Source organism: Phocoena phocoena, chromosome 7, assembly GCF_963924675.1.
Source record: "Phocoena phocoena chromosome 7, mPhoPho1.1, whole genome shotgun sequence".
Classification (NCBI taxonomy): domain Eukaryota; kingdom Metazoa; phylum Chordata; class Mammalia; order Artiodactyla; family Phocoenidae; genus Phocoena; species Phocoena phocoena.
In genome coordinates this window covers 82,274,551-82,287,759 of record NC_089225.1, presented here as the reverse complement: position 1 = coordinate 82,287,759, position 13,209 = coordinate 82,274,551, and the positions used below count along the sequence as shown (strand labels likewise).

The window sequence follows — 13,209 nt, the reverse complement described above, 5'->3', positions numbered from 1 at the left end:
TGAGCATAATCAAATTATGAATAAACATAATAAACATCAGCTCTGTTAAAAAAAATCAACTCAAGCCATGAAATGCATTCAGATACAATCTGTAAATAACAAATACAATTTCAATCAATATCCTATATTATTCTTTGACTGAATTTTTCTGTTTTATTGCTACATTATGTATAAAATGCAAATGTCCTAATTATAGGCACAAAAATGTTAATCATAGCATAGGGCCATAATCAACTTGGTTATACTGGGTTACTGAAATTCAGAAATACTACCACTGTATATAGAAATAGTAAGTGTGAATTTGTTGTATCACTACAATCTTATACATTTGATATATTAACAGCTATGGACTCTCATTAGAAATAAAGAAAAACACATAATCAAGTAACTTATGCATACATTTCCCCATTCAAATCTTTATTCAACATAATAACTGTTTTTCTGTTATTTCTCAAGTAAACAAAACCACCAAAAAGAAAACAACAAAAAAATTAAAAAACAATGGAAACTGACAAATCTTTGCTGCTCACAACTTCAAGGAACTAGTCAACGAAGGGATCAAATTTCCACACCCACTTCCTTGGAACCATTTCTCTGACCTCCTTAAGTTGATCTGTGCTGCCCCACGACGCTGAACGCTTGTGAGACCCTTTCTTCTTTTCAGAGTACTCTTCAGCCCATGCACTCTCTGTCTATAATGGGAAAAAGAAGGAACAGGTTTTAATAAAATAATTAATCATTTAACAATAATGAATGCCACATTTGCGACAACACAGACGGACCTTGAGGGTATTATGCTAAATGAAGTCAGACAGAGAAAGACAAATACCATATGATCTCACATGTGGAATCTAAAAAGACAAACAAACAAACTCATAGAAAAAGAAATCAGATTTGTGGTTACCAGAGCTGGGGGTCAGCAGAGGGGGAATAGGATGAAGGTGGTCAAAAGGTACAAACTTCCACTGAAAGATAAATAAGTGCTGGGGATGTAATGTACAACCCAATGGCTATAGTTAACACTTGCTGTATCATACATCTGAAAGTAGCTAAGAGAGTAGATCCTAAAAGTTCTCATCACAAGAAAAAAGAAAAGTTTTTTGGTAACTCTATGAGGTGATGGATGTTAACTAAGCTTACTGTGGTGATCATTTTGCAATATATGTATGTCAAGTCATTATGCTGCATACCTTAAACTTATATAGTGCTATGTATCAGTTATATCTCAATAAACCTGAGAACATTTTCCCTTTCTAAAAAAAAAGGTATACCATATTTTTCTATTACATTCCTATTACAGAAAAATTAGATATTAGAAAGTATTTAAAATAACACAAATTACCCATAATTTTTAGTATCAGTTACTTAATTGCAATATTTTAGCCTATTTCTTTCAATTCTCTAATAAAAATTAGTTGTTGTTGGTTTTTTTTTTTTGCGGTACGCAGGCCTCTCACTGCTGTGGCCTCTCCCGTTGCAGCGCACAGGCTCCGGACGCGCAGGTTCAGCAGACATGGCTCACGGGCCCAGCCACTCCGCGGCGTGTGGGATCTTCCCGGACCGGGGCATGAACGCGTGTCCCCTGCATCGGCAGGCGGACTCTCAACCACTGCGCCACCAGGGAAGCCCAAATAATTATAAGCATAGCATTTTTTGAACAAATGCATACTAATAATAGCTAACATTCCTGTGATCTTACTATGTGCTAGGCACTGTGCTTTATGAAAGTACAGTGAAAGGTCTTCACTGTATTATCTGATTTAACACATGCAAAAAGTTCTACAAGTTCTGCAGATAAGGAAGTTGTGATAATGAGAGGTTAGATAAGTTGCCTAAGGTCTCACAGCTGGGAAGTAGCAAAGCCAAAGATATAAACCTAAGACTCCAGAGTTTCTAATCTTAACCTCTAAATTTCATCTTTTCTTGCTTTAAATATCTGCAGAGTACAGCCTCAAAAATGTTAAATTCTTAGTGGTTACACAAAATCCAGAACTTAAAAACATTGTATCAGAAAAAAATATATTATTCTTGGCATATGAAAATATGCTCAACCTCACCCCATAATAAGAGAAATGCAAGTTAAAACTTCACTGAGACTGGGTAATTTGATCACATACACCCTCCTCCATTGTTGGTGGAATGTAAAATTAGTACAGCCTTTATGGAAGGTGATTTTGTAACTGCTGTCAAAGTTACAAATGCACATACTGTTTGACACAACCACCTATATTTTGGTAATTTATACTGCAGATGTACAAATTTACACCATTATGTACAAAATGACATATTATTCGCTATAGCACTGTTTTTATACAAGATTAGAAAAATGTAAATAGAGGATTGGTCAAATAAATTATGGCTTATCTTTACAACAGAATAATACACAGCTATAAAAATGGATAAGGAAATCTACACTGTACTAATACAAAATAATCTCCATGAGATACTGTTAAATGAAAAACTAAAGGCTCGGACTGCCCTGGTAGCACAGTGGTTAAGAATCCTCCTGCCAATGCAGGGTACACGGGTTTGAGCCCTGGTCTGGAAAGATCCCACATGTCGCGGAGCAACTAAGCCCGTGTGCCACAACTACTGAGCCTGCGCTCTAGAGACCACGAGCCACATCTACTGAGCCCGCATGCCACAACTACTGAAGCCCACGCACCTAGAGCCAGTGCTCTGCAACAGGAGATGCTACCACAATGAGAAGCCTGTGCACCCCAACCAAGAGTAGCCCCTGCTAGCCGCAACTAGAGAAAGCCTGCGCACAGCAACGAAGACCCAACACAGCCAAAAGTACGTGTAAATGTAAATAAATAAAATTTTAAAATACTATTAAAAAAAAAAGAAAGAAAAACTCAAGGCTCGGTACAGTATGTATAGCAACTACCTTTATATATAGGAGTGCTAGAAAGAATATACACATGTGTAAAGTACATCTGGAAGAATATACATGGTAACAAAAGAATCTGTTATCAGTGGCTGCCTCATGGGAAGAAGATATCTCTCAAATTTTGTACTTTTATGAATGAATGTATAGCCTATTCAAAACAATACCTCTTTATATATAAGATGGAAAAAAATTTTTAAGGGGAAATTTTTCTGTATGGATAGAATGGTGTCCTTAAGTGAAAACAAAGTTGCAGAAGAATGTATACAATATGCTATCTTGTGTTTAAGGAAAAAAAATCACCTTTCTGGGGGGCAACCTCCAGGGAAATAACTGATTTAGGCAAGGATCATCAATGAACACTAAAACCATTAAGTGAAAGGTACTAGGGAACAGGATATTCACGAAATGCAAAAAAGTATTCTACAGTTACTTGCTAATTCAAAAAGAATAAAGTATCTCCTTTACAAATATGTAGTATAATTCATAAAATAACAATGTTTTTAAGACCAAAAGAAAGTATGAGATGAACTGTGCTAAATTAAAAGGAAGTGGGCTTCCTGGTTGCATGGTGGTTAAGAATCCACCTGCCAATGCAGGGGACATGGGTTCCAGCCCTGGTCTGGGAAGATCCCTCACTAAGCCCGTGCTCCACAACTACTGAGCCTGCACTCTAGAGCCTGTGAGCCACAACTACTGAGCCCGCATGCCACAACTACTGAAGCCCACACGCCTAGAGCCCGTGCTCCGCAACAAGAGAAGCCACCACAATGAGAAGCCCACTCACCACAACAAAGAGTAGCCCCCACTCACTACAACTAGAGAAAGCCCGTGCACAGCAATGAAGACCCAATGCAGCTAAAAATAAATATAATTAATTAATTAAAAGGAACTAAGAGAAAGCAAGTACAATGCATGAATCTCAGACTGGATCCTGGTGAAAGGAAGGAAGGAAGGAAGGGATCTTGGGTAAACTTTAACATGAACTGGACTTGGGTGTTACATGATGTTATGTAATTATTAATTTTCCTAGGTAAGCTAATGCTACTGTGATTATATAGGAAATACGCTTATTCTTAGAAGATATATGCTGAAAGATTTAGGGATAAAGTGTCATGGCATCTGCAACACACTTTCAGAAAGCAGAGAAACACACATAAAAATACAAAGATTGGTAAAGCAAATATGGCTATGTTTAAAACTGTTGAATCTAATGACAGCTGTCATACCCTTCCAATTTTTTGGTATGTTGAACATTTAATTAGTAAAAAGTTAAAACGGGGAAAAAACCCCAGAATCTTAAGCCATATCAACTTACGTTTTATAAAATCCACTTAGGACAATTCCATAAAGAAATAATTCTATCAAAAAGTATTAGACCTTTAATCCATTTTGAGTTTATTTTTGTGTATGGAGTTAGAGAACATTACAATTTCATTATTTTACATGTAGCTGTCCAGTTTTCCCAGCACCACTTATTGAAGAGACTGTCTTCCCTCCACTGTATATTCTTGCCTCCTTTGTCATAGATTAGTTGACCATAGCTGCGTGGGTTTATCGCTGGACTTTCTATCCTGTTCCATTGATCTATATTTCTGTTTTTGTGCCAGTACCATACTGTCTTGATGACTGTAGCTTTGTAATATAGTCTGCAGTCAGGGAGCCTGATTCTTCCAGCTCCATTTTTCTTTCTCAATATTGCTTTGGCTATTTGGCATCTTTTGTGCTTCTATACAAATTGCAAAATTTTTTGTTCTAATTCTGTGAAAAAATGCTATTGGTAATTTGATACGGAATGCATTATATCTGTAGATTACTTTGGGTAGTACAGTCATTTTGACAATATTGATTCTTCCAATCCAAGAACATGGTACATCTCTCCACCTGCTTGTGTCATCTTTGATTTCTTTCATCCATATCTTATAGTTTTCTGAGTACAGGTCTTTTGCCTCCTTAGGTAGGTTTATTCCTAGGTATTTTATTCTTTTTGATGTGATGGTAAACGGGATTGTTTCCTTAATTTCTCTTTCTGATCTTTCATTGTTAGTATATAGGAATGCAAGAGATTTCTGTGTATTAATTTTGTATCCTGCAACTTTATCAAATTCATAGATGTAAGACCAGATACTATAAAACTCTTAGAGGAAAACAAAGGCAGAACACTCTCTGACATAAATCACAGCAAGATCTTTTTTGATCCACCTCCTAATGTGAAAATAAAAACAAAAACGGGACCTAATGAAACTTCAAAGCTTTTGCACAGCAAAGGAAACCATAAACAAAACAAAAAGACAACCCACAGAATGGGAGAAAATATTTGCAAATGAAGTGACTGACAAGGGATTAATCTCCAAAACATACAAACAGCAGCTCAATATCCAAAAAAAAAAAAAAAGGAAACCCCATCTAAAAATGGGCAGAAGACCTAAACAGACATTTCTCCAAGGAAGACATACAGATGGCCAAGAGGCACATGAAAAGATGCTCAATGTCACTAATTATCAGAGAAATGCAAACCAAAACTATAATAAGGTATCACTTCACACCAGTCAGAATGGCCATCATCAAGAAATCTACAAACAGTAAATGCTGGAGAGGGTGTGGAGAAAAGGGAACCCTCCTACATTGTTGGTAGGAATGTAAATTGGTACAGCCACTATGGAGAACAGTACGGAGGTTCCTTAAGAAACTAAAAATAGAGCTACCATATGATCCAGCAAAACCAATCCTGGGCATATATCTGGAGAAAACCATAATTCAAAAAGATACATGTACCCCCAGTGTTCATTGCAGCATACAAGCACTATTTACAATAGCCAGGATATGGAAGCAACCTAAATGTCCATCAATGGAGGAATGGACAAAGAAGATGTGATACATATATGCAATGGAATACTACTCAGCCATAAAAAAAGAATGAAATAATGCCATGTGCACCGACACAGATGGACCTAGAGATTGTCATACTGAGCAAAGTAAGTCAGACAGAGAAAGACGAATATCATATGATATCGCTTATATGTGGAATCTAAAAAAGTGGTGCAAACGAACCTACTTACAAAACAGAAACAGAGTCACCGATGTAGAAAACAAACTTATGGTTACCAAGGGGCATGGGGGGGAGGGAAAATTGGGAGATTGGGATTGACATATGCACACTACTATATACATAACTAATAAGAACCCACTCTATAGCACAGGGAACTCTACTCAGTACTCTGTAATGACCTATATGGGAAGAGAATCTAAAAAAGAGTGGATATATGTATATGTATAACTGAGTCACATTGCTGTACAGCAGAAACACAACATTAAAAATCAACTATACTCCAATAAAAATTAATTTAAAAAAATAAAAATGGTTAAAGAAAAAAGTATTAGACCAACAAATAAATGCAGGAAGTATGACAATAGAGTTAGAAAAATCATCATTTGGAACTACTACAGTAATTGTTGATTCAAGCAAGAATCATCAACGAATGCCAAAACCAATGCATGAAAGCTTGTTGGGGAACAGGATATTTACAGTCTCAAATATTTCCCCACAGACTATGTACATACAGTTACAAAGAGAATCTGGTGGGTCAAACTTAACATTACTGACATCGGGCACCTCTTGATGCACATGCACAGAGAGGAACACACAACACGTATAGTACTCCTGCCAAAAATGTTATTACTGAATCTAACAGTTTAAAAAACAGGTAAACCCAGGCTAAGAAGATTCAACAAAAATACTAGCTTGCATTCTTAAAAATATCAATGTCATGAAAGACAAAGAAAAGCTGAGAAACTGTTCCAGATTAAAGGATTCTAAAGAAACATGATATCTAAATGCCACCTGTGCTCCTTCACTGGGTCCTAGCTTACGGGAGAAACTGCTACAGATAACATCATTGGGGAAACTGAAAAAAAAAATGTGTCTATGTATCACATATTAAATAGTAGCATTGTATCAATGTTAAATCTCCTGAATTTGATAATTACTTTGGTAATAGTTTTTAAGTCTTTGTTCATATACATCCTGAAGTATTTGAGAAGAGTCAGAATTTAATTATTAACAATTAGCAAATAACAACAGTAATAATAACAATTATATATACACAAAGAAAACAAAATATGCAAAAATGTTTATTGGTAAACATAGGTGAGGAGTATAGGGTGTTCAATCTACTACTCTTGGGACTCTTCTATAAACTTGGGACTTTTTCCCCAAATAAAGTTTTTAAAAATTAGAGAAATTACTAAAGATATTAATTTTAAGTATAAAAATACAAGGAAAAGCAAAGGAATATAAAAGTCTCCTATAGATTTAAGAACAAATTAAAGATGAGAACAAGAATATTAGTTGGTAAGGTAAAAATAAGCATAAAGAGCAAAAGACAGCTTTGTTAATTTCAGTGATAGATGTTCAGGCAGGAAAAAATACTCTGCAAAATCATTAATTTTACTTAAACTGCTACTTCAAAAGATAATTGTTTTCTTTGTTCAACTAAGAAGCTGTGCCTTTATTATAAGACACTCAGGTATTAATAAAAAGTAAAATTGAGTTTTAATTAAACATGTTTCAATTTTGTTCAATTTTACATTGTATACTGGAAAGCTATTATGCATCTTTTCATGTATCAGGCACTAGACTAGGTAGTGAAGTTAGAGAGTTTTTATTCTGAAAGAGTTTTTTCTAGGACAGAAGGAATAAATAGCCAATTATGATATGTGATGACTGAGGTTCCCTAAGAAAGGCACCTAATCTAGACCTGGAAGGACAGGGAAAGTAGGTAGGCAAGGTTCTATAGGATCGGGGGAGGCTGCTATAAGCATCAGAGTGTAAGCTGTCCAGGCAAATGGTGGGAAAGTGTTCCAAACAAAAGAAAAAACAGGAACACCAGTCAAGTGGTAGCCAGAGCTAGGTCACAGCAACTTGTCCACAGCTGTGGTCACAGCCACAGCTAGGTCACAGTAACTCAAAAGACTTACTGAACTGCTTCTACAGATCAAGGGGCTCCCAACGGCTTATGAGAATGTATATTCTTACCGGTAAGACAAAATATCTCAACACACTGAACCTGAAACTACAGAGCAAAGAAAGAGGGTTGCAGAAATGTTCAAGGAAATGCACCCATACTAATTTAAACACGACCTGTGGATTAAGCAGAAAGTAAGCAGAGACTGTATTCATTTCCTTTTTTAAAAAAATTTTATATTGGAGCATAGCTAATTAACAATGTTGTGTTAGCTTTTAATTTTATATTGGAGCGTAGCTGATTAACAATATTGTGTACAGCAAAGTGATTCAGTTATACATATACATGTATCTAGTCTTTTTCAAATTCTTCTGTATAGCACAGGGAATGCTGCTCAATATTCTGTAATAACCAAAGTGGGAAAAGAATTTGTATTCATTTTCTATACAACGTACCCTAATCTCAGCAAAGTTACAGATTTTGAATAAATGCAGAGTTCTACAGAACTCTTCGGTTTAAAAAGTCACAATTTCAGAAAAGATTCATTACTTTTAATGAGTACAGACTCTGCATTTTCATTTCCGTAGTTGCAACTGGAGTATAACCCTCAAGGTAATTTCGAATCCCAAGCATCTACCCTAACAATGGGGCTCAGTTTCAAGAGTATCAGAACAGAAAACAAACTAAGTCCACCAGGAACATCTGGAATTCTAGAAACCAGTATGTAAATCCAAAAAACACTGCAAAGTGTATTTACTTGGTCTTGTAAAAGGATATTCTCTCACAAAGTGCTGAGATCAAGCAATCATCAGTGATGTAAATTTGAAGTCTAAATCAAGATGTACCTTAGCTGATTTTCAACAATCAGTATAAAGAATCTTTTAACTCTTTAAATGATCTTCTTTCTTCACTAGCCATAAAACTTTAACTGTCCTGCTCATTCAGTCCTTTGCAAATATTCCTGGAGTGCTTATTCCATCAGGTACAGTACTAAGTCCTGAGGATGAAAATACAGAAATGAACAAGCCGGACACAGTTTCTGCCTTCATGGGAGCACCATCTAATGAATATGAGAAACATTAAATAAATGACTAGACAAATATTTAATATTTAACTGAGACGCATCATCAACTGGCTGTATGATTTTGGACTTCAGTTTCTTTATCTGTAAGACTAGGGGGTACATCAAATGATCTCTTAAGACTTTTTTAATTAAAATTTTTATAAATTTAAAAGTACAAAACTTTGCTTCCAGAGTCCATTTGTCAGATATTTACATTTACAGACTCTACCAGCAATAGCATATAATCCCCATCTTGCAACACACGAAGATTTTTGAGCACAAAAATATAAGGTTGGATGGAAACTAAAGTAATCTTTACTGTAACAGATTTTTAAGTCCAAATTCCGTATATTAAATATCTTGTGATGTTCTGAACTGACTATAAAGAGTAAGTGGGAGGGGAATTCCCTGCCAGTCCAGTGGTTAGGACTCTGCACTTTCACTCTCGGGGCCCAGGTTCGATCCCCAGTTGGGGAACTAAGCCACAGGCAAAAAAAAAAAAAAAAAAAAAAAAAAAAGTAAGTGGGAGAAAAGTATGTGCATATATTATCTGTATGTATCGGAATTACTTTGGGTACTGTTTAAAATGCACATTCCCAAGCCTCAACCAAAACCTACTAGAGAATATCTGAAGGTCAAGCCTGGGGATTGGACTCTTGATAAGCTTCTCAGATAATGCTAATACACACTAATATTTTACATATTTGAGCACAGAATAGAACAAATAATATTATGAGAAATGGTTTCAGAGTGAAACACTTCAAGATAAGAACTGTAATAACCCTACCTGTGTGGCCTTGTCCCGCATGCAAGGAGCAGCTTGCCCATGACCATCACGAGGCCAGTGCCCTGCAAGGTACGGCGCAGCAAGTGTATCCAGGGAAGAGGTACGGCGGATGATGCTAGAGGGGCTGGAGGAAGGCGGTCTTGCTTTGTCACCTAGAATTAACACAAATACATTTATTTTAAAAATAGATTAGGGGCTTCCCTGGTGGCGCAGTGGTTGAGAGTCCGCCTGCAGATGCAGGGGACGCAGGTTCGTGCCCCGGTCCGGGAAGATCCCACATGCCGCGGAGCAGCTGGGCCCGTGAGCCATGGCCTCTGAGCCTGCGCGTCCGGAGCCTGTGCTCCGCAACGGGAGAGGCCCACGTACGAAAAAAAAAAAAATAGAGATAAAAATAGATTAGGAAGGAAACAAAGTAGAAACTAAGTAGAGGTTCTCTAACTTAAATACAAAAAGTGAGTAATAAAAAGAATAAGCTCTTGATTCACACAAACTTTGATGAATCTCTAGAGAATTATACTGAGTAAAAATAGTCAATCTCAAATGGTTACCTGCTGTATGACTTCATTTGTACAACATTTTTGAAATGAGGAACTTTTAGAAATGGAAGAAAGATCAGTGGTTGCCAGGGGTCCACTAATAGATAGGGGAGGGAAGGTGAAGTGGCAGGAGAGAAGTAGGTGTTATGAAAGGGCAACATGCAGGACCCTGGTGATAGGGAACTATTCAATATCTTGACTGTGGTGGTGAATATACAAACATACAAAGGAGATTAAGCAGTATAGAATTCAACACACACACACAGAAATAAGTACAACTGAAGAAATCTGAATAAGAGCAGTGGATTGTACAATGTCAAAATACTATAGAGTTTACAAAATGTTATCACTGGAGAAAAAAGGGCAAAGTGTACAAAAGATCTCCACATTATTTCTTACAACTACAATCATCTCTACAAAAAAAAAAAAAGAAAATAATACAAATGTATATCTATCCATTTAAAAAATGTTCATCTTGGTTTTAAGATTAAGTAGGTATAATATGTAAAATACTCATTTATCATTATACCACCTATACTCAAAAGGATATAAGGCAGCTAAGATAAAGTTATAGGTGAAATTCCATTTTAATTAGCTCTGTAAGGCACATATCTTAATTTTTGTTATAATAAATAGACTGTAATAAACCATACTAACCAGCCTATAGGAGCTATACTTAAAGCCACATATGCAAATATATTTTCCATTTCAAGTTACAGGATATGTATTTAGATATAAGCCAAAACTAAAAACAAAACAAACAAAAAAGAACTAGAGGTAATGGGAAGTTAGAGGTGATGTATAAAAAAAGAGTCTCATATCTCTATTTTTTTTTTTTTGGAAGGGAGAAGGCAATAGGCTTAGGTAATTTATGCTTTAAAATTTTAAAAATTAAGGGACTTCCCTGGCGGTCCAGTGGTTAAGACTCCGTGCTTCCACTGCAGGGGGCACGGGTTCAATCCCTGGTTGGGGAACTAAGATCCCACATGCCGTGCGGCACAGCCAAAATAATAATAATATTATAATAATAATAAATTAAAATAAAAAATTAAGAGGTTTAAAAATATCAAATATATGCATGAGTAGGATTATATTATAATATTATCACTCTAGCTTTATATGGTAACAAATACCTTGTTCTTCTTAAGGCCATATATGAAAACACTTTATGACACCTCTCTTCTACTTATTTCTTAATAAGGGTCTTATATAGTTACAAGTATAAAAGTTCAGTTGCTGGTTATGTGACCCAAATAACAAAAGATTCAATTCCACCAAGATAATACTTTTAGCAGCTGTGTCGCTGATAATCATAAAAGTTGTTCACAAGATGTTCCTCAGATACATAATTTGCTTTCAAAATGGCACAACTATTTCACTACAACAATGCCTAATTGTTTCAAATGTTAACCATCTCTGCATACAGTCTTCCTCTTATAGTTAAACGCAAAATAAATACAGTACATACCCATAAGTTCAAGGAAGCATGTACCCACATTATTAACTGTGACAAGTGAAAAGCAATAAATATATATGTTCACTATTTTTCCCCTAACTAAAAAATTAATCTCTACTGGGACAGTCACAAGAAGATTGTTCTTGGGCACACACACACACACACAAAAAAAAGGCACACACAGTATGTAAACTGGTGTATATTCATTAAAATCAAATTGTTAAAAGCTGTCTGACACTTTTCTTCCCTGACTATAACATTGCTTCAGCCACCCACCAGTGCACTGATCAAATAGATCTTACTAACAGGTCTGATTCCATTTTCAAGATTTTAAATTATCCAAGTGCTGACTTTTCAACCAGGCCTCTTAAGACCATTAGATTTTCTATAACAAAATGGAGAACAGAAAAGTTATACATGGTCACATGTAAAAATACTAAACATTTTCTCTTTTGAACTCCCTTCATTTAGACATTTTTAAGGGTCTGTGAGCCAGCGCTAAGCCCTAGAAATTAAAAATACTAAGTTACAGCCTGCCATAAAGAACACAGAGTGTACATCTAGCTTGTCATCATTCCATTTCAATCCAAGTTCCCAAAATTGACAAGATTTGGTGCCTAATTATGAGGGAGTTTAAGGGAAGGGAGGGAGCCTCAAAGAGTCAAAGATGACTCAAAGAATCCCAACCTACATGAACAAAGGCTGTATTTACAAGGAAGTCCAGAGGAAGAAACTCTTTGACAGCTAACAAGATCCTTCATGATCTGACTTCTTCAGCCTTCCTTTCTTGCCTACACTGCCTCAAATCCCGATCACGCTGAACAACTTGCAGTTCCCAACATGTGCCAGACCCTGCATGCCTACAGGCTTTTGCCTCTGCCTACATAATCCTCATATCCCTTTCCTGGGTTTGGCTAATTCATGTTTAATCTTTCAAACTGCAGTCTGGATGTCTGAACTGAAATTGAAAATTCAGTACAAATGTTTCCTCTGGAAAATCTTACTTGAACGGCCACTCAAATCCCCAAGAAACACAACACCTGGGTCAAAAGCCCTCCTGTGTGCTGCCATAGCATGGTTCACTGAAATGGTCTCTTGACTGTCCCAGTGCTCTAGGAGACAGTGAGATTTTGAAGGGCAGGAATTTTACTTCCACCCCCAATCGAATGATTAAAATAATACCTGACATATATGAAGAGAATGACTTCTAATGTTTCTATCAGCAAGGGCAGGTGCATGCAATAAATTCAGATACTCTTTTGTTAACCCAAAGTAAATCAACAAAAACTAATACTGCATGGTATCACTTATATGTAGAATCTTTTTTCAAAAATCAAACTCATAGAAACAGAGAGTAGGAAAAGTGATTGCCAGGGGTATGGGAAAAACAGGGAAAGGCTGATGAAAGGGTATAAAGTTTCAGCTATAAGATGAATAAATAAGGTCTGAGGTGTAAATGTATAACATGGTGACTACAGTTGATAACACTATATTGTGTAAGTGAAATCTGCTA

At 36.1% G+C, this 13,209-nt stretch overlaps 1 protein-coding gene across 1 annotated transcript in view; it reads right to left on the bottom strand.

The window, feature by feature from the left end:
• FAM117B (family with sequence similarity 117 member B) overlaps positions 1–13,209 on the bottom strand; it is an 85,687-nt gene that overhangs the window by 26,322 nt on the left and 46,156 nt on the right. Inside the window, exons 2-3 of the mRNA XM_065881060.1 lie at positions 9,705–9,856; positions 600–692 (exon numbers count right to left, since the gene is read on the bottom strand). Coding sequence (XP_065737132.1) covers positions 600–692; positions 9,705–9,856 — 245 coding nt within the window. The remainder of the gene's footprint in view (positions 1–599; positions 693–9,704; positions 9,857–13,209) is intronic.